Raw genomic sequence first — 22235 nt, 5'->3', positions numbered from 1 at the left:
ATTCCTGTGGCGGAAAACCTAAAGTTACTTAAAGATAAAGCTTTACCTCTGATTGTGGCTGACACTGCTGACACTGGAGACTCCTTCCATTAATGCAAAATGAATGTCTCTCCTCCGAGAAAACGTCATCACATCGACGAGTTTATCTTTCTTTGTTAATTAACAGTATGTTGTTTCATCTATTTATTATAGAGATTATGTGTAGTGTCTGTGTGAACAAGTGAATGAGCTGTTACTATAGAAACGATAAAATATTACAACAAACTCATTCATAGAGACACGTGATTTGCCTTACAACAGGAACTACTGTCAGAGGTGCTGTTACGGAAACTTAATCAACAACTTCTGACCAATTTGATGCAAGAATTCAAGGGTTGTTGAATAATAATAAATTAAAGTGTCAAGCTTGCTTGCCATTCATACCAGCTATCAAAATAATATTCAAGTCTTTTGTTTCATTAGATCTCATTTTTTTAGTTTGTGAATTCAAAAATCGAAATGAAAAAATAAAAATCTTTTTGTCTGGATTTTTGTGTTAAACTCATATTTTTTTTCCTACATCTACAATTATTACTGAAGTACATAAACACTGCAGTCTCTCTCTGGATTCATATGTTACTGAATCGACTCACGGATTCGATTCCCAAACATTGATTAAAGTGATTCGGGAATCGGAATCGATAGATGGCGCTCGCGCGTTCGTGTTTCCTAGCAACGGTGAGTGTTTACAGTTTGCAGTTCCCGGATGAAGGCTTGCCGCGCGACCGGTAAATAAATAAGTAAATAAATAAGTAATAAATAACTGAATAAGTAGGTTAAAAGGTGGTCGGGGTGAGTGGAGGTGGAGGCTGACACACATGAACCGGATGGAGGTGTTATCTGAGCGCGTGGCAGCCGCTCACTTGGACAGGAGAAGACAGCGAGAGCTGCAGAGACAGGAGCGCATCTTCAACACCAAAGTCCGGACCATAGGAGTGAGTCCCAGCCGGTGTTTCATTTCTGTCATAAAGCTCAGTCTGACATGTTCCTGCTAACGTGTCCTCTGTTGTGTAGGTTGATAAAGAAGCTCTTCAGCATCAGGTGGAGGAAAAGAGAGCTCAGCGAGACTCCGAGTCCAGAGCTGTGAAGGAACACTGTGAGTTTAACCCGTGATGAGATCACCATGATGAGTTTAACCCATGATGAGAGCTCCATGATGAGTTTAACCCGTGATGAGAGCTCCATGATGAGTTTAACCCATGATGAGAGCTCCATGATGAGTTTAACCCATGATGAGAGCTCCATGATGAGTTTAACCCACGATGAGAGCTCCATGATGAGTTTAACCCATGATGAGAGCTCCATGATGAGTTTAACCCACGATGAGAGCTCCATGATGAGTTTAACCCGTGATGAGATCACCATGATGAGTTTAACCCGTGATGAGAGCTCCATGATGAGTTTAACCCACGATGAGAGCTCCATGATGAGTTTAACCCATGATGAGAGCTCCATGATGAGTTTAACCCACGATGACAGCTCCATGATGAGTTTAACCCATGATGAGAGCTCCATGATGAGTTTAACCCATGATGAGAGCTCCATGATGAGTTTAACCCACGATGAGAGCTCCATGATGAGTTTAACCCACGATGAGAGCTCCATGATGAGTTTAACCCATGATGAGAGCTCCATGATGAGTTTAACCCACGATGACAGCTCCATGATGAGTTTAACCCATGATGAGAGCTCCATGATGAGTTTAACCCACGATGACAGCTCCATGATGAGTTTAACCCATGATGAGAGCTCCATGATGAGTTTAACCCATGATGAGAGCTCCATGATGAGTTTAACCCACGATGAGAGCTCCATGATGAGTTTAACCCATGATGAGAGCTCCATGATGAGTTTAACCCATGATGAGAGCACCATGATGAGTTTAACCCATGATGAGAGCTCCATGTTGTAATGAGAGTTCAGGGAAAACACACACCCTGGGATGATACTGAACTGCTTCTGAGGTCTTCAGTGATCTTACTGCTGTTTTGATATCTGCTCTGGTATTCCTGTTACTCCTGCGAGAAGTTAGAGATTGTGTATCGCTCTGACGTCACTGACGGACTTTCTTTCAGATGCTGTATTCGGCTTAAGCTACGCTACGTTGTGCAACACATGCAGCGATTTTATCACTGCGAGTCTCCAGTCGCTGCGCTATGAAGTCGCCAGTCGGCGTTCCTACTACTGGTTGCCATAGTAACGTTTATCAGTGAGTGGCGTAGCTAGCGTTCCACTTTGGACCAGTTTTCTTGCCACTAAAATTAAACAAATTCTGGAGGGAGAGCGTTTGTATCTAAGATTCACCAGTGTGTATATGCATCGTATCTTACATGATGAAGGAGAAGCAGTGTGTGCTCTTTGCCATTGAGGGGACTTTCATTCGTGGTGTTTCGTTCGTGAATGAATCGTTCTCGTTCACTTCCATGTACGGACTCATATTTTTTGTTCACTTAAGTCCCGCCCGGGTAAAACATGACTGCTGTGGCAGATTTTTCCTGCTTTTTAAAGACTATGAAGGAGCACGTCACTGATTTTACCTATTGAACGAGTACGCCTCTTACTTTGAGTCTGAACGAGAGTGGTAGACCTACTGAATCAGAGTGAACTGGTGCTCACAGTTAATTGTCGTTCGTGAACGAAATGAACAAACGAGGATCTGCTGACTCACTGATCTCGGATCGGCTCATGATATGTGCATGTCGTTGGTTCAGTTCGCCACCCTTTCAACAAGAAGAGAAAGAGGGTGGAACAGTGCATTTGAAAAGACAAAGCCTTATGTGTTGCTGTTCTGTTGTTTGCACCATAATCCGCTATACATGAATGTGTAAAAATGACTGATGGCTAATTTTTTTCATACACGTATGTAAACGTTTATTTTTTTCAAATTACATTCATGACCACTCTCTCAAAACTAGCCTACATCAAGCTAGCCAGCTACTTGTGATGAGTTGTGTGTATATTTTCCTCGTCTGTTTAGTTCTCAGTGTTATACATGTAACAAGCGAATATGTCTGTATTCGTTGACTGTGTTGATTGATCTAAAGCAAATGCTTGTATATACAGTATAACTTATTTAAAGGTAAAGAAGTGCTACTTTGTTTACTTCTGTGCGCAGCCATGTTGATTTGACGTCACTCCATAAACTGGGAAGGAACTTGTAGTTGAGAAGACTACTCAGACTTCTACTCAGAGTTTATGGCTAGCACAGTTACAATGGCATTTAATAGGAGATCAAGGAGATCATCTTAAATACAAGGGATGATGGTCAGGTTTCACTGTCAGGTCCAAAAAAATACTCATTCATTGTCCAACATTATATTAAGGAGACTCCAGCATCGATGTAAAGGAGACGTTGGTGCAAATATTGGACTCAAAGTACAACAGTCCAGTCCAATGCGGCAGAGACTCGGCTCAGTGAGCTGCAGTATTGCTGTGCTATAGATGTAACTAATTTCTTCCTTTCAGGAACAAAGAAAAAACCCTGTCTTACACTTTTCTCCACTCTCCCAGCTGATGACCTCATACGCACTGACCGTGCAGCATGTCTCCTGGAGAGCAGGCAGAAGAAAGACGAACGTCTCCTAGCGGAGGCCATCGTGAACTTCCGCCAGCAGTTCCAGCAGCCCAGCAGCAGGCGCGAGTTCGACCTGAATGACCCTGAAGTGCTGAAGAAGCAGGAAGGGGTGCGCGTTTTGCCCGGGTTGGCAGGCGAGGATCTGGGCAGTGAAGACAGGACACGGAGACAGCGGGAGCAGCTGAGGGACTGGACCTTACAGCAGCAGCAGGAGCTGGACCAGGCGAAGGAGCTGCAAAGACTGCAAGGTAACTTTGGTTTACAAGATTTCAGGTAGCAGCTGATTTGTGTGTTGGTTGTGTTGTCTCTGTCTACAGTGAGCTCCAGAATTATTGGCACCCTTGGTAAAGGTAGGTAGAAAAGGTTATGAAAAATGTTTTCTGTAGGAATTGCTCTGATGAATCTAGCTGTTAAGATGAGCTCTGAAAGGTGACATGTTTTTCATATTCTCATATATCACAACATCATCACTCTCAACATCAAAACATCACCTAAATGTCAATCGATTTGTCATCATGGTCAATTCGTTTTGAACAGAGAACATAGTTAATTCCCCAGGAAAGAAAAAATTTGCTTTAGGTTCAAAATATTGTGAGATATCTGCCAATACCAAATGAACTAAACAGAGGATCTCTTAAAATAATCGAGGCTGTGTTCTGTTAAATAGCTCAGCAGTATGATCAAAGTAGACTAACCCTGGATAACCGAACCCTCAAGCTGCAGAAGATGGAGGAAGAGCAAAAGAGGGCCACCAACATCGCCATCAAGGACTTTAATCGAGCTCTGGTGAGTCAGAAGAGCTCAGCTCAAGCTTGGTGGACCAGGATCCTCCTTGTCTCAGCTAAAGCTCATTCCCTGGTGCGCAGGGAAAAACACTGATGGATTATCCAACAGTGTGGGTCTTTAGAATCGAATCTTGATGAGTGTGGTGTTTTCTGAATGTAGCGTCAGTTTAAAACAGTTGTGTGCATGTTTCTGATCTTCACACAGGCGGTCGAATTGCGAGAGCAGAGAGAAAGAGAGCGTCGTCAGGTAGAGGAGAACAACCGAACCGATATCCTGAACCATCTGCAGGGGGAGCTGCTGAGCGAGAACGTGCAGCGGAGTGCCAGAGTGCGCAGGGACTGCTACAAGGGCATGACGCCCGAGCAGATCCGAGAGTTCACCAACTGTCAGCGGCAGCAAGCTGAGGAGAAGAGAGTAAATTATAAACATATACATCTTTTATTCCTGCATGGTTAATTAGTCTTCATGAGTGAGTTACTGTAGTAAGATGATCTAGCATGTACCACAATCACCAGCAGTGGATAGATGGTATTGATAGCACAATTTTTATATTTACTCTTTATCATGATTAGGAATTTTAATAAGTCAGTAGTACCTGTATAATCGAGACATCTCTCAGCATACGGTGAAGATCGTTAAGGACTGAAAAACTGAGGAGTTGGCTGACACTGATTAGTTAAAGATGCAGTGTGTGCCAGGCCATCAGGATGTGTTCCTACATGTAGTTTATGCTAAACCTTAAGATGATGTTTGATGGAAAGTCATGTCAGTTGTATGAACATGGCTGACTTATGACGTGTGTGTGTGTGTGTGTATAGCGTGCTCGCATGGAGCAGAAGGAGGAGCAGCTGCAGGAGGACCGCCTGCACATGGCTTCGGCTCGGGCTGCACTGCTGCAGGAGAGACAGCAGGCGAGAATTAACAAGGAGCTGCGCAGGGCTGTGGATGAGACTAACATGCAGCTGGCCCAGGCTCAGCATGCACAGTCTGTACCACACACACACACACACACACACACACACACACATACACGCACGCACGGACATACACATACACACACACAGCTGTAGACCAGGATTTAGTTTCCCAGAAGAATGATAAACTCTGTTAATGTTTTATTCAAAGTGGTATACAATGGCTTGCATAAATATTCACCCCCCTTAAGCTTTTCTACATTTTGTAGTGTTACAATCTAGAACGGAAATGGACTTAATTGAGAATATACATCACAAATCTATATAAAATAACCCATGAGGTTGGGGGTGGGGGGGTGTCAATATAGTTTGCAAAATTATTTAGAAATAAGTAGTGATTGCATAAGTATTCACCCCCCTAAATTAGTTCTGATGTCATAATTAGTTGTTAGGTGTTACATGGTCTCAGTGTAAATACATCTGTTCCTGGAACAAACAACATCATGAACACCAAGTCCAGGAAAAATATCAGGATTTGGTCATAGAAAAAAATATCTCAAGCTTGAGATGTCAGTGACAGGGTAAAGAAGGCATTAGTCAGAGAAGCAACCAAGAGGTCTTTTTGTAATATTTGGTGAAGTTCTGCTCTCAGTCTCCCAACTTTAATAAAACTCAGGTTTTGTTTACGTACGCACAGCTACACTGATAAATCCAACACGTTCTAACTTGCTCTTGTCATGCACAGCCACCCTCATTTGCATTAAGAAACGCCCCCAAATTGCCATATATGGTAAACAACCTCCCATTAAAAGGCAAAGAACGCAACTGATGAACTAGTCATCACTCTCAGTAATCAGTTTTACATGTACCTTATATACGACTGTATTTTGCATCTTGTCTGCATCATGTCTGTCATATTTTGTTGATATGACAATAAGTGTGATGGAGCTCCTCACAATTAGTTTATCTACAGTTACACTTTTCTACCACTAGGGGTTTCTCCAAACGCATGGTCAGATCCTTACACACAGGAAGAACTTGATATATGCAGAAACATCTGTATGCTCAGTTTACACACAAAATTATGTGTATGCAAGACTGATAAATGAGACCCCAGTTGTTTTGTGGATGATACTTGAACGCTTAGATAACACATGAGTGCATTTGTTTGGATATTGAGTTTCAAAACAGCTTCAATTCAATAACAGAAACTGTTGACTGTACCTTTAATAATGTGTTGACTGTACCTTTAATAATATGTGTTGACTGTACCTTTAATAATATGTGTTGACTGTACCTTTAATAATATGTGTGGTATATAACTGGTATATATTGAGGACGGACTGCGCTGTGAATTTAGAAGCTGTTTTCTGTCTTCATCACAGGAGGAAGAAGGAGGTTTACACCAACATCCCTGATGAGAGCTACTTCTCCCAGTTCAATAAGAGCAGCAGATAGAAATTTCATTAAACATCATTAAGACACCTTTCAAAAAATAAAGATCCCATTTAACACAAAATGTGAATTGTCTTTATCTGTATTGGTGATGTATAATTTGTAAGTAAGTTGGTACTTTTAGGAGAACACTGGCTGACGTTTGGTTTATTGTTGAAACAAAGCAAATTAGATCATAAGATGGTCTCGGTGAAAATTCATCAGTGTTCTTAATGGCATTAATGACATGCAGGACCACTGTGATCAAAATGCATCCAGTGAAACATTTTTATCAACATCTGAATTGTTACAGTATAATGATTTCTCACCAGATCTAACAGGAATGGGGAAACATCTGAGAAGGTGGGACTGAATAAATGCTTATGATGATAAATGTTTACGGTGGTTGAGTGCAGGTCAAGTTTGAGTCCAAATGAAAGTGAGACCGAGTCTAAATTGAGACCGAAACCCATTCATGCACTGAGCGATGATTAGGCTGTTTCCTAGAAGAAGGAATCTTTGACTTCTTGTCAAACTTTGTGCTTCCATGAACGAAAATTCAGTACTAACATTATTTTTACAAACTCTGGCTGAAGATCTAGATCATATTTAGCAAGAATACTGCACAAGACTGTGTCTAAGTCAATACAGAAAAAGTCTTGAAACCGGATTCGAGTCCTACAGCTATAGTAAGAGACTTAAAGATGTGAACAGGTATCAGGTAAAGAATGTATCTTCTTTATTGTCTTCTTAGTGCTGGAAGGTTTACTGCATTGTGAAAAAAAAACAATGCAAAATATAAGATTTTTGTGTTCTCTAGGCAAAGACAAACAGTCATCCATCCATTCTCTACCGCTTATCCTACACAGGGCCACAGGGAGCGTGGAGCCTTTCCCAGGGAGCTTGGGACAATTTCACACACAACGGACAATTTGGAAATGCCAATCAGCCTACAATGCACGTCTTTGGACGGGGGGAGGAAACTGGAGCGCCCAGAGGAAACCTCCTGAAGCACGGGGAGAACATGCAAACTCTGTGCACACAGGGCAGAGGCGGGATTCATCCCCCAACCCTGGAGTGCAAGACAACAGTGCTGACCACTGAGCCAGTCAAGAAATGTTTTCATTCATTATTTAGTCAAGGTGTTTGTCCATGAAGCTCTTAATCTACAGAATTTTTTTTTTCCAAAGATGGGAGTGAAAACATGGCATATATTGTTTAATGCTTGTAATTTGAAATTTGCTTTAGATGGTTGGATCATTTAAACATTTACTGAGTTCAATTATAGATTTTGAATCAAAGTTTTCGATTCTTGTGTCAGTACATGGAAACGTGTAGAAAATCTTGTCTGTGGTAATCACACACACACACACACACACACACACACACACACACACACACACACACACACACACACACACACTACAGTGGATAGAGCTTAAGATGAAAAACTTAATCTGGAGTACTCCTTTAATGCTCCTTTATTTCTACTGAATACAACAATTACACCATTTTAAAACTTTAAACCATTTCACAAACATATTAAACCATTGTTACATAAACACAACATTCCTTGTTGTCCCACTACACTTACTGTAGTTGCATTTAAATTGTAGCAAATAATTTGTAGCAAATAAACGACATAAATTCTAGCAAATCCATGCGATCTCATTAGGACGTCATTTATTATTAGAATAAAAGTGAATGATCAGATAGGCAGCTTAAAGCACTTAGTGTCTCTTCAGTGTCCCTGAGATTACAACATTCACAAACTTGCTCATCTATTATGATTAAGTAATTAATGAAAAGCAACACACACACACATACACACACACACACACACACACACACACACACACACACAAAAGAGCTATATAAATACGAAGTGGTTAAAAGTAAAATATAGATCTAAACCTTCACAGATAAGATTATATCTGGTAGTTTTCTCCAGGATGTGCTGATGAATGCTTGATTCTGATTGGTCAGAAGGTGTTAACTCATTTTCTCTAACAGCAGCTCTGACAGTAGTGCAGCTGAAAATCACAGGTTTATATTAAAGCACTTTAAACACTAATATGTTATCATTTCTATAGTAACAGTTAATTCACAGGGACTTGAATAGCTGATGTTGATATAATTTAAGCCTATATTTAAGCCGATACTTGTTTTTTAAAAAGTGCATCACTTTTAAAAGTGTTGTCATTTAAAAAAAAAAAATACAACATACAAACGTTGTTCTGGTGAAGTTTCCTGTGAGGAGACGTTTATGTAACATTTATGGAATGAGCCTCCAGTGTCAGTACTTTGTAACAGTTACAGGTCAAGTTATAACTTTCATTGTACTCATGCAGGGATTGACGCTTTCTCAGTAACATGACAAGAAGCAAGTTCTTTGTCTTATTACTTTCAATAGTGAGAAAAAAAAGAGAGTCTGGTAAGGAAGCGACTGTTTATAGCTGCTATAACGTAACTGATAACCGGAACAAAATTGTTTTTGGACAACATTTTCCAAACATTAACAGTTTCCTCAATATTAAGTGTAACTATAAACAGATAAAATGTATGTTGTTCTTTAATAAATAAAAATCGTCAGCATTGTCAAATTGCTGTGGGATAAGAGGAATAAAACACTACAGAACATGCTGTTATAGGAAAATAATCAACTCTGAGGTGGGAGCAGTATCTCTGCCTCGCCTCGGGCCGCATCGTTGATCGTTTTCCTACAACAGCACACCCCCACGTGTTTTATTCCTTACTTAATATATCTGAACATGATTTGACCCAATTTATTTCTTACATTATCCTGACACTTACTTTTAGCCTAAAGTTAAAAAATAACAGTATATTGTCTCTAAACAGTTAAACAGAATCAAAATCAGTTATACGCCTGCAGCATAGTTTACACATATTATGTAAAAGTACTTGCATGTTTGTAAAACTAGATAAAATTAGCTTCATAGGTTCTGAAATAAATGCAAAAGTAACCAAGTAGTACAATAGTGACCAAGTGCTTGGTTATTATCTGTCACTTTTCTTCTCACTACTGAAATTCACCTGAGATGAAAAATTCAAGTCCTCATGTTGTAGTGGAGAGAAATGTGGCAGCGCTTGAGGGCAATAAATGATTTTGTCCAGCAGAGGGCAATCTATGCACTCAGAAGTCTTAATGGAGCCATACACTTGGCTCCAGGTAAGCTTTCACCTTCAACAGCAGGACACAACTATTAAACACTCAGCTGAAAAAAAAAATGTAGAAATAAAACGCATGTCATCAATAGCATCAAATGGTCCATCTTTCAGTAAACTCAATACTGATGGATGGAGTAACACGGAAGTGCAGTTTGAACTTTTTCCACTTGCGTGTATAAAAATGCACGTGATAAAATGAAGAGTTTGTCAGTTTCTCCAGCAGGTTTACAGCAAAGACTCAGAGACGAACTTGTCCCACTTCACTAGTAAAGATGCAATGGCTTTTTCCTTCTGCGTGGGAGACAAGGAGCTGTACCTGCGAACAAAAAGATCAGCCATTCCATCAAATATCCCGGGTGAAGAACTTTTCTAACACTGCGGACACTGAAATTACATACACAACATTCTGAAAAGACTGAAATGTTCAGAGAAGATAGGACGAAACATTGACACATCGTGATTTGTGTTGAATGTAAAGTAAAGCTGTTCTGAAAAAAGCGATGGTCAGTTCAATATAAATACATCGATTGTTCTTATGATTCAGTTTTAATGCAATACTGTGCAGGAATTACTTTTGTTAATCAGAAAAACATTTCTGTTACTGTTCAATTTACCTGAACATGTTGGATGAAGAAGTAAATTGGGACACTTTTTAAAAAGAATTACCTCACACCACCCAGTCGTTGAGTATTTTCCTATAACAGAACACTCCCAAGTGTTTTATTCCCTGAATATACTGTAGTACATCTAATATATCTAATATAAACCAGACAGTAAATTTATACCAAAAGGTATTTTAGAGGATTTGTTTTGTTATTTAAAATTTTATACAGTCATTAAATGATAAAAAATATACTAGAATGATCTATATATTATAATTTCTCCTTATCCACATTTCATATTAACATTCTTGATGTTATATAAAACATTTATAGTCATTTTAATGTAGACACATATCATTTTAAAGTTTTCTACATATGATCCGAAAGCTTAGCGCATAAAACTAGAATCATACTTATCATTTTATAGATGTATCTGAAACAAAATGGAGTTTAAGTTTTACATGAACATTTGAACAGCAGTACAAAAGTAATTTAAAATACAACAGCTGTGAAACTGTTTCATTAAAAATATGAGAACATGAAAACCGAATAAAATTCTAGTTGTGTTGTCCAACTGAAACAACAATATTAAAAACTCGTTATTAATAATGTTATTATTATTATTAATAAGGAGCAACTTTGCTTTGAAATGTGGTGATACCTGAGACCTTAAATGTTTTATTTGTACTTAAAAAAAAAGTAATTAGGTGATTTTTGGGATTTCTAATACAAACAATCTAGCAAAACATGTTGCTGTGTGTGTGTGTGTGTGTGCAGTGATACATTACCTCAGAGAGTTTAACACGAGCTCTTTCAGTGTAGCTAAATTCGATTTCATTCCACCGAAGCCGACGAAAGCCTGGTAGAAGTCATATGAGAGACCAGTGGCTCCGAACAGAGCCGGGTCGTCGGAGCTGATCACCATGGGATGGCCCTCTGCCATTAGTACAGCCGCGGGATGGTTTCGCAGGTCTGAAATCAGCTTCAGGACCTGAGCAGGTGAAAAATAACACAGTTTTTACACATTCCTGTCCTGATGACTTACTGCACTGTGTAGATTAAATCATCTGATTCAAAAAAACGAATAACTCTCTGTCTAGCTGCAGTGAGTGTGAATTCATATGACTGAATTTGTAGAATAAAATTAAAGGAATAATTTAGGGAGAAATCAAATTGGCATAAGTTCCAGTTTACTTCACACGCAGGCAATCAGACGACATCTTTGTTGCCCGACGTTTCTTTCTTTAGTTTTAAATCATTACTGTAAAAACATGCACAAATGTTCATGTATTAGCTTAAAATAAAAACATTAATCTTCATTATCTTATTTTTAAAATAAACTACAAAGTTTCAAGTTCAAGTTCAAGTTTCAAGTTTATTTGTCATTAAGCAGGGACAGTCTGTATTTACCAGATGAAATGTGGAGCCTAATATAAGCCTAATATAATGTAGTTAATATATTCCAATTTTAGTATTATATTTGTTAATACAAATTGTACATCCTATTTTACAAAATTATTCATTTTAAGTGAGATCAGAGAGCTTTATTCTATCATTTGGAGCAAATAAATGAACATTTGGGCAAAGATTTTGGGTGACAAACTGCTATTATTTGTTTCCTTCATTACCATTGTAGATCTAGAGCAAATCGAAAGAAACAAATGTCAGAGAATAATGGTGTCTTGGATGATTTACTACATTTCAGGTAAAGGGAAATTTTTTTTGCAAGCTTGATTATTCATGGCATTATTTAGGGAAGTCCAGAAGCCTGTCAGATGAGTAGAAATTAAACCACAAGTTCATTCATCCCAAGGCTTCTGATGTTTTGTGTCAGAAAAGTACTTCTGACACAACATGCACATGCACTTTCACATAGCACTCTGCTGCTTACTGCCCTCAGCAATCCTCCTACTGCTCTGAAACACTACAAAAGCTCAGCATTTCCTGAAATTCATTTCAGATGTCTCTCAGAAGCTCTTACCAAGCACGCTGGTGAGAAAAGACAAACTGTGCAGTGATGTGGCCTAACTGGATGGGACACTTAAAAAAATAAATAAATAAAAAATAATAAAAAAAATAAAAAGTCAGTCTTGAGCTTTCTGTCAGAGCAAATGTAATAAAGCAGTTATAAAGATTAAAGCAGATGAAGTACTTAGCCTGATGAAGCAGCGTCGTGCTGGCAGCAGTAAATATTACACTGTTAAAATGAGCAACACGTCCATTTTTCGATTCTCACTCGCTTTTCAGGAGGAAATGACTATGTTCAAATATGTTACCATGCTACAAAAATCCAGGTACTAAACAGGGAATGGCAATAAAAATCACATCCATTTGAGACATAGCCATGATTTTCAGCTATAATCATTCATCCAGTCTTACTTGATAATGGACAGAAAGCTACCTGATTAGAGATGGGGCAAACCTCCACTGCTACATCCATCTTCCTGGAGAGCTCTTTGATCACGGGGTGACGTGCTATCGCAAAGCCGTGTCCGATCCGGGATGTGTTGAAGAGCAGAGCGTCCATCATGTTCTGATCCACTGCTGTGCCCTCTGAATCTACACAGGAAGTGGAATACATACACTGTATCAAGTTACAGTAGAAAAGTCAAACTATAGAAAGATATTTAGATGTCTGATGTGTGTTGTACCAGTCTCTCCTGCATGGAAGAAGTAGGGCAGATGGACGCCGAGCTCCTCCGGCAGCCCCAAAGCCTCATTAAAGTACCACAGAGGATTTCCACTGTCTTCACGACCCACCTAAATAAATAAATAAATAAATAAAAATGTTGAATGTTTTAATCCATTGATTTCATATTGAATTTTATGTATCGATATACCCCTAGTTAGCTGACTGCTTAGCAATCTTGGCTTGATTTTTTCTGTTATTGCATTTGGAGTTGTACTTACGAAGTCAAAGCCTGCCATGATGTCTGGAAAGTTCCTCTGCAGCCTAATGGCCTCCTCTACCACCTCTACAGCTTGTGTCGAATTCAAGCCTCTGATACACACACACACACACACACACAAAAACACACACCACTTATCAATGATCAATTTTTGGTACTTATTTAGCTCCAATACCCTGTCATACACATAACAACATGCTGTATTAAAGGCTCTAACCTGTGGACGGTGAAAATTATTCGGGCTCCTAAGAAGTCCGGATACTGAGCCGTGAAGCGTTGGAGCACCTCCCGACAAGCCCTCATGCTCCAGTCCCTACTGTTCTTTCTGCCGTCGAGCTCATACGTCTGAGTGATGCCAAAATTGAATTATTTCCTAAAAGTTTCTTTTATAAAAAGCAGAACGAGGAGAATAAATACACATACCAGCGGCAGAAGAGCTCGGATTTCCACATACATGATGTTGTCCATGTAGAACTGCCTGAAACCTTCGTAAAGATAGTCCTTAAAGACCGGAGCATACGTGACCAGCCCGTAGGCCACCAAGAACGCTTGTTCAAACCTCTTCCAGATGACGTCTTGGTTAGGGTACTCGCTGTCTGGATCCTCAGTAACCAGCGTCAGGTTTCGAATAAAGCTGCAAATGCAAAAACACATTTGTTCCATGTGAACCTCATTACTTCAGTGTGTGATAGATTTTTTTTTTTCTGTAATTCTTCAGGTTTCTTCACCTGTTGTCCAGCTCAGTGGTGTTGTGCGTCTCCCTCATGGTTTTGAGCAGAGCCCATGTGGAGCAGGAAGGCACTGCTTTGGGCTGCTCAGAGGAAAACACAAAGCGCACAGAGCCATCATCGGTAAAGCACATGTAGCAGTTCTCCCTGTAGGTCACGTTCTTCACCAGCCATTCAACGCCCACCATGGCAAAATCGTGCACGTGCAGAGCTGCACCTGAAACAGATAAGAGGGAACTTCTAGGGCAGACGTGTAAAGGAAGATACGTTACAGCGTTTTTTTTTTTATGCTTTTTAAATCATGGGAAATCTGTAGAAAAATTTCTGCATTGTCTCACTATGTATTTTCTTATTCGATGAATTTTTTAGGGGTACTTAGTTTTTTTTTTTTACCCCAGTTTCTCATCAATTTGGTCATCTTCCAATTCCACCTACCTCTCCCCTACCACGCGTCAGCTACCAGACAGTGAGGGTGAAAGCTAGCATGTGCTTCCTTTGAGAAGCCAACCTTAAGGACAGAATAACACACCTGGAGGAAAGCGCCACCTACCCTCTTCCGCATACATGAGCTCACAGACGCCTGCAATTGGCTAGTGTCACTGTGATTGACAGGGGAGACAGAGTATGCCATCGCAAGGGAGCAAAGGGACCAATTTTGCTCCCTTAGCTCATCATCGTCAGGATTCGAACCTGTGATCTCCCAACATTAAGGCTTTTCTGTTGCACCACTCGTGGGGCCTGGTGGTAATTACTTTTAGTTAACCTGAGTATTAGGAAACCTAATAACTTTTAACTTTTTAACCCGCCTTTATCCCAACAATCCTTTCGTAGGATATTCATCGCAACTTGACCCCTATTCGGATGGGATCAGTTTCACATGGAGAGATGGGGTAACGTAATTATTTACAGAGTATCTCTGCGACTGTAATAGATTTTATGGTGCAATCTCTAAAAAAAAAGATTACACTTCTTTTACAGAAAGTTTACTTCTACTACAAAATGACCTATAGAAATAACAACATGTAAAATATATCCCATGTGTTAATATGTTTATTCATCAAATACTGAGATTTTTTCTTAAGTATGAATACACTAAAGGAAGTGCTTGATTTTTTTTGTACTGTTTCCTCATTCAAACCAAGAATTAACTGAATTTGAAACCAAAATTGGTGACATTCAAAATGACGTCTTAGAGAGGTTTTAGATAAGCTGGGTCAGTGCTAGCTTTGCTGGTTGGTGCTGAATTTTCATTATTTCTGTGAGAAGTTAGCGGTTGATGTCACAAGGGGATGTTATTATTACTAGCGCGGTCGCAATGGCCTCCAAAATACAAAAGAGCAAGAGCTTCTTTAACTTATTTAGCATTTGTAGTGACATTTACCATCATATTAATGAGAAATCCAACATAGAAGTAGTGCAGACAACAAACATTGGAATACAATCAGAATGAGTTAGGGGGCGTGGCAGTTAGCGATGTACGAGATTTTTTTCTAAGGATGTTCAAACTGTAACTGTAGTTGAAGCAATTGTCCTAAACAACTGGTAGATCACCGAGTATCAGAGATATTTATTAAAGTCTGCTGATATAAGCTGCAGAGACTATAATAAAAATCCTCTGATTAGGAAGGGAAAGCAAAAATAATATTGATCAGCGTTTTCACTGCTTAAAGAGAGTGAGATGTCTGAGGATAAATATTACCGCACCCTTCGGCATCTTCTGCAGAAAGCTGAAGACTGGACTTGCATCGATCAGAGACTTTGCTTTAAAGAAGTGCATGGCAGGGGGGAAGTCTGGCGCTGCCATTTCCTGCCACTTCATCTGGTATAGTTTATCATCAAGGAGCTTTTCTTTCTTGTTCAGCACCACACTACCGCCGATCTCTCTGCTATTCTCCATGTTTATCAAAGCCTCTCGTTGGTGCGGATCGGGCCTCGAGCTGCACCGTGGCGTGAAGCACAGCAACAACAGCCATGTCAAACCCAGCTGGATCGTCCAGGGCGGCACACACATGGCTCTGGCTGCAAAGCCCTGGAAAGATACACACACATGCATACATATATATAATAAGATATTTCACCTCATCAAAGATTCAGAGAACTCATACAATGAGAGAAGCATATTTTAAAATAAACAAAACAAAAAAAAAATTTACTAGTATTATATCAGGGCTGTTGCTAGCTTGAAGTTCTGGATCAGTATGAACTTTTAGAGATTTTTTTTTTAACCCAGTCCACAACATGCAATTCAATACAAAATTAGCTTTACAGAGATGGAGATTTTAGATCCCTGATAACCAAGCCAGAGGCAACAATGGTACATTACAGTGGGTTTTTTTGTTTTTAAATCATGGGAATGGCATAGAAAATTTTCTGCATTGCCTCAGTATGTGGTGTGAAGCACAGCAACAACCGCATAGGGTGAAGGCTAACGAGCTTTCTTTGAGAAGCTAACCTTAAGGACAGAATAAGACACCTGGAAGAAAGCGCCATCTGCCCTCTTCTACATACATGAGCTCAAAGACGCCCACAATTGGCTAGTGTCACTGTGACTGACAGTGAGTGACAATTTTGCTCCCTTAGCTCGTAGGGTTGACCAAGCCAGAGGTGACAATGACGAGAAAAAAACTCTCTGAGATGACTTGATCTATCATTCTCTGTTTCTGCAAACTGTTATAGAACAAATGTTTCCCTTCATCTTTATTTTGTCTTCATCTTTTCTTCTCTGATCTTAAGTCATGTATTGAGTGAACATTACTACAGATGTATTTCATTAACATTTAAACAAGCATCAATCGATGTGTCAATTTTGTTCCTTTGTTAACATTACTTACGGTTTATTAATGCAGAAGTTTATCATTTATTGATAATGTAGTAGATAGATAGATAGATAGATAGATAGATAGACTTTATTGATCCCATGAGGGAAATTCTTGTGTTACAGCAGCATGGTCAGTAGCAAGATACAACATGTACACACACAAAATATAAAATATAAAATACAGTAAGTTAAATTAAATGTAGTAGTGCAGATATGGAACACATTTGTAGATTTAACCAGATTTACATCAGTATTTACATAAGTACACTACTGAAAACTGGCAGTGAATAATGAATATGAAGAACCTTGAGAATGTTGAATATAATGACAGCTTTCTAAATGATAGCTTTCTTGTAGTAGTGTAATGTGAAAGTGTTATCATCTGTCACACACAGGTGAGCTGTTATTGTCACAATGTTATCGCGAATGTTAAGAACGAACTCCTGTAACGTTCTCTGTGACAACGAATTTGAATGAGTCTTTTGGAGAATGAGCTCCATTAGTTAAGAGAACTGTAAAGTAAAAGGTTAGGGCAGGGTGAAGTCCAGGCTCATGCCACCTGCTTACACTTCTCATTTCATCATTGTGCAGTTTCTGTTACATTTCTGCTATGTTCAACCAAAGCTTACTTCAAACTTTTTGCTGTGGTGATAGAAAAACAGCTGGGTTTCTATTATAGCTTGACTTTTACTTCCTAAATTTCACAAACATTTTCTGCTTTCTACAAACATCAACAATTTCTCTACAATCACACACATGTAAAGGCACAATGCGACTTTTTAGCATCAGACTTCAGCTTCAAAAAAGTCGATCTAAATTCCTAATAAATCTAAACTTGACAGCAGAGTCATTAATGAGACCTAATCTCTACTGCTGTACTCGATCTGCTGCTACGTACACTGTATTTATCACAGCAGTCTGCAGTCTGACAGCTAGCTCTAAACATTCAGCTAGTTTGTATAGAGAAAGTTATAATCATGCTAGTTAACATCTGAGAGATTAAGAATAAAGCTGATGTTAGTTAGTATACTACAGCGCTGCCGAATTTTCAAATCAACTCAAAAGGTCAGAAGGTGTTGATTCATTTCTTTAGACAGAGAGATTTGTGCAGCTGCAAATCACAGGTTTATATTAATGCGCTCGTATTAATATATTATCAGCTCTATAGTAACAGTTTACACAGGAACGTGTATTGCATAACCCAAGTCTAATAATAAACAAGTTAAAAGCATGTGTTATTGTTATTTACAAAAAAAAAAAAAAAAAAAACCCTTTTGAAATTGTTGATGTTTTCTGTGAGGAGACGTTTGTTCAGCATTTTGGAAGGAGTCTCCAGTGTCAGCGTTTTGTAACACTAAGTTTTCCGACATTGGAAAGACTTCAAGACCGGATTTATAGAACGACTGCTATAGCGTAAGTGATAACAGGAACCTGTTTTGTGGAAAATGTAACTATAAACGAATAAAACATAAATAAAAAATATAATTGTTGACAAGTTTCTGCTGTATAAGAGGAATAAAGCACTTCAGGATGTCACTGTTACCATCAATGACTAATATTTGTGTTACTGGAGGTGTCTTTTTCTTCATATTTTTCTGCTTTAATCCTCCTTTTTTCAGGAGTTTTATTTAGACAAATGATTGTTCTTTTACTTAAGTAAAGAATTTGAGCATTTTTAAAACTCCAACTGTTTAGTCCTGGAACAGCTTTGACATTTAAGCTCATTTTAACCCCCAAACAAACAAACAAACAAACAAACAAATCCAGCATCTATTAAAAGCTCGTGACTGTCAGTGTGTCTCTCTTTATCAGCACTAATGCAGCTCACTGCCTTCTTTCTTTAAAATGTCAACTATTTTCTGTCGACTTCACCCAATGATTACCTGGTTGTGTTTTTATCCTCACTTTATATGCTGTAAATAAGAAAGAAATCAACAACAACAACAATAACAGCAGCAACAACAACAACAATAACAGCAACAGCTGCTTACTGACTCAGTGGCTGTGTTTTGGAGAAACAGCTGTACAGGAACATTATTTGAGAACGTCATGAAAAACAATTTAAAGTATAACTGAAAGATTTAAAATGACTGATTAGGCTCACCTTGACAAATGAGAACTGAAGGACCAGCATATAGATGTTTAAATGGTAAATAAAACGCGCTAACAGATACAGTAATGCTTCAGAGCCAGCTAGCTCGATTCCATTATGGTTGCCAGGTTGGGATATTTCCATCTCTTTCACGGATGCCTTTTATCCGTGCTAATATTAGTCTGGAAACTAACACTTCAACTAATTATAGATGATTTTGAAACTATTAAATCCCAGAACTAGTATCTGCGTATTTATTCTCTATACTTATCACAGTTTTTGTTTAAACTAATCCTAAACTAGCCAATTGTTTCGCACTTGGACTGCTTGGACTGTTTTCCTCATGTGAAAGTGGCCATTGATTATTAATAATTTCAAGCTCCTGTAGGCTTTTAGTTGCAAGTCGATGAAAAAAAGACAATCATCTTAAAATAAGCCGAAAATTTCACAATTTTTTTTCCCAGCTCAAAATTTAAACCATCACGTTTTTAGAGGTTTATTACCAATATGGCAACCCTAAGCCTTGCCGACACTGGGTGGACGTTGAATTGAGGTACGTCATTTCCGGTGAATCTTTTTGGTCGGTTGTTGATTTTGTTTTTGTAGTTCTGCCGATTTGTAAAATATTTCTGGCAAAAAAAGGGCTTTATTTTTATTTATATGTGTGAGATAAAGCTAAAAGACATCTTAAACATAAATAAAGTGTCCTTCACAACAAGCTCTGTCCATGTTTCAGATAAAAATTAATAATGTTTTAAATGATTTAACAGAATCTACAGCACATGATTCACAAATTCAACTCATGGAATACAGTTTGATGTAATTCAACTAAAACCTCACTTACAAAAACAAATACAGGCAGAAAATTCAGATTTGTACATTTTAAAGTCAGATTGTAGTGGCACATTTCTTTGTCCTTTATTGATTCTTTATTTACCCACCTGGACAATAAAGACACATATGTTCGAATGCTGTTCATAGACTTCAGTTCAGCATTTAACACAATCATTCCTCAGCACCTGATTGGAAAGCTGAACCTGCTGGGCCAGAACACCTCCCACTGCAACTGGATCCTGGACTTCCTGACTGGGAGACCTCAGTCAGTCCGGATCGGGAACAGCATCTCCAACACCACCACACTGAGCACTGGAGCCCCACAGGGCTGTGTGCTCAGTCCATTGCTGTTCACTCTGCCGACTCACGACTGTGTAGCAATGCACAGCTCGAACCACATCATCAAGTTCGCCGATGACACGACCGTGGTGGGTCTCATCAGCAAGAACGACGGGTCAGCATACAGAGAGGAGGTGCAGCGGCTAACGGACTGGTGCAGAGCCAACAACCTGTCTCTGAACGTGCACAAAACTAAAGAGATGGTTGTTGACTTCAGAAGAGCACAGAGAGACCACTCTCTGCTGAACATCGCCGGCTCCTCCGTGGAGATCGTCAAGAGCACCAAGTTTCTTGGTGTTCACCTAGTGGAGAACCTCACCTGGTCCCTCAACACCAGTTCCATAACAAAGAAAGCCCAGCAGCGCCTGTACTTTCTGCGAAGGCTGAGGAAAGCACATCTCCCACCCCCCGTCCTCACCATGTTCTACAGAGGGACTATCGAGAGCATCCTGAGCAGCTGCATCACTGCCTGGTTTGGGAATTGCACCGTCTCGGATCGCAAGACCCTGCAGTGGATAGTGAGGACAGCTGAGAAGATCATCGGGGTCTCTCTTCCCTCCATCACGGATGGAAGCCACCAGCATTGTGGATGACCCCACACACCCCTCTCACACACTCTTCACCCTCCTGCCGTCTGGTAAATGGTACTGAAGCATTCGGGCCCTCACGACCAGACTGTGCAATAGTTTCTTCCCCCAAGCCATCAGACTCCTCAATACTCAGTAACTGGACTGAAGGAACACTCACACACATATACCAATACACACACAACTGAGCATCCTCCATCCTCTCTGCAATTTATTTGCAAGTTTTTGCACATGTTTATGCTGCTACAATAGTCATTATATTATACTGTACATAGGCTGCTACTCTTATGTTTACACTTATGTTTACACTATTTCAGCTACTTGTATTGTACTCTTGTACTCTTTGCACTATTGTCACTAGATTCACTTTAAACAGAACTGTGTACTGGTCGGCGCTGCACTGGGACTTACTATGTCCATTGTCTGACCTAGTAGTCATTGAACTGTCTTGTGCTGTCTGCACATGTTTGCATTTGTACACTTTATGTATATATTATGTAGTCCCTTGTAGTTCTGTGTTGTCTTATGTAGCACCTTGGCCCTGGAGAAACGTTTCGTTTCACTATGTACTTGTATATGGCTGAAATGACAATAAACTCCACCTGACCATACATTTCTGCCTGTCATAGTCCACTATAACTACACTTTACCTCAAAATATAACCATTAAATTTCTTCAAAAATATAATTTTTGTATTAATGTGTGATTCTATTTAACATTTCATGCGCAAAACACTCACTTCCACGAGTCATCCATTATAGGTTATGAAAAAAATTTACATTTTAGGTCGTTCACTCCTGTGAAATATTTGGAACATTCCACAAGGCACATATTTAACAGGAAGTGACATCATCCAAATGTCCTGAAGATCATGAGAAGAAGAAAAGGTCTGTCATTCTTTTTCTTTATTTTCTAAGATATTTTGTTCTTGACCGATGAAGTCTCTTCACAAAAGTACAATCTTGTTACCCAAATTATATTATTACAAGTAGATTCTTAATTTAAAAAATATTAATTTTAATTAAATCATTAGAACAGCCAATTTTTGCTAATTTTATGCTAATGCAGCAGTTTTTAGCAAAGAAACTTTGGGTTTTTTTGTTTTTTTTTAAAAAAAAAGAATATTTATGACATTTTTGAATAATCAAAATGTGCTTTTATAGATAATAAAATTTAATTTTTAAGAGTTACAAAGTCTAAATGGCACCACAATTGTCAAATCACCTAAATACTGTTGTACATTTTATGTTATTACAAAAAACATGTATTGTTTGAGCTTGTAAAAATGAGATAAAGATATATTCATATATGATGAATCTTATAATAATGAATTAAAGTTTTCTTCATTAAAAGAAAACAATAAGACTTTGAGACTTAATATTAAGACTTG

General features: G+C 38.9%; 2 protein-coding genes across 3 annotated transcripts; one reads left to right on the top strand and one right to left on the bottom strand.

The window, feature by feature from the left end:
• The first annotated feature begins 699 nt into the window (after positions 1-699).
• On the top strand, positions 700-8010 carry ribc2 (RIB43A domain with coiled-coils 2). 2 transcript variants are annotated; one of them, XM_053235802.1, is made up of 7 exons: positions 700-974; positions 1054-1135; positions 3550-3861; positions 4281-4399; positions 4604-4813; positions 5218-5384; positions 6699-8000. In XM_053235802.1, exons 1-7 carry the CDS (start codon positions 858-860, stop codon positions 6769-6771), a joined length of 1080 nt encoding a protein of 359 aa, XP_053091777.1. In that variant the 5' UTR covers positions 700-857; the 3' UTR covers positions 6772-8000. The 2 variants fall into 2 exon arrangements, with proteins under 2 accessions (XP_053091777.1, XP_053091778.1); XM_053235803.1 differs by lacking the exons at positions 700-974; positions 1054-1135 and adding an exon at positions 1892-2898 and having other exon boundaries at positions 6699-8010.
• A 200-nt stretch (positions 8011-8210) lies between these two features.
• On the bottom strand, positions 8211-19240 carry ada2a (adenosine deaminase 2a). Its single transcript, XM_026946513.3, has 10 exons — positions 19098-19240; positions 15880-16204; positions 14176-14392; positions 13871-14081; positions 13665-13792; positions 13449-13539; positions 13190-13298; positions 12940-13097; positions 11327-11529; positions 8211-10252 (listed from the first exon to the last, which is right to left on the bottom strand). Exons 1-10 carry the CDS (start codon positions 19227-19229, stop codon positions 10162-10164), a joined length of 1665 nt encoding a protein of 554 aa, XP_026802314.3. The 5' UTR covers positions 19230-19240; the 3' UTR covers positions 8211-10161.
• Positions 19241-22235: the final 2995 nt, after the last annotated feature.

The sequence above is a fragment of the Pangasianodon hypophthalmus genome, chromosome 7, assembly GCF_027358585.1.
Source record: "Pangasianodon hypophthalmus isolate fPanHyp1 chromosome 7, fPanHyp1.pri, whole genome shotgun sequence".
Classification (NCBI taxonomy): domain Eukaryota; kingdom Metazoa; phylum Chordata; class Actinopteri; order Siluriformes; family Pangasiidae; genus Pangasianodon; species Pangasianodon hypophthalmus.
The sequence above is the reverse complement of the archived record's forward strand: the minus strand, read 5'-3'. Positions and strand labels throughout refer to the sequence as shown.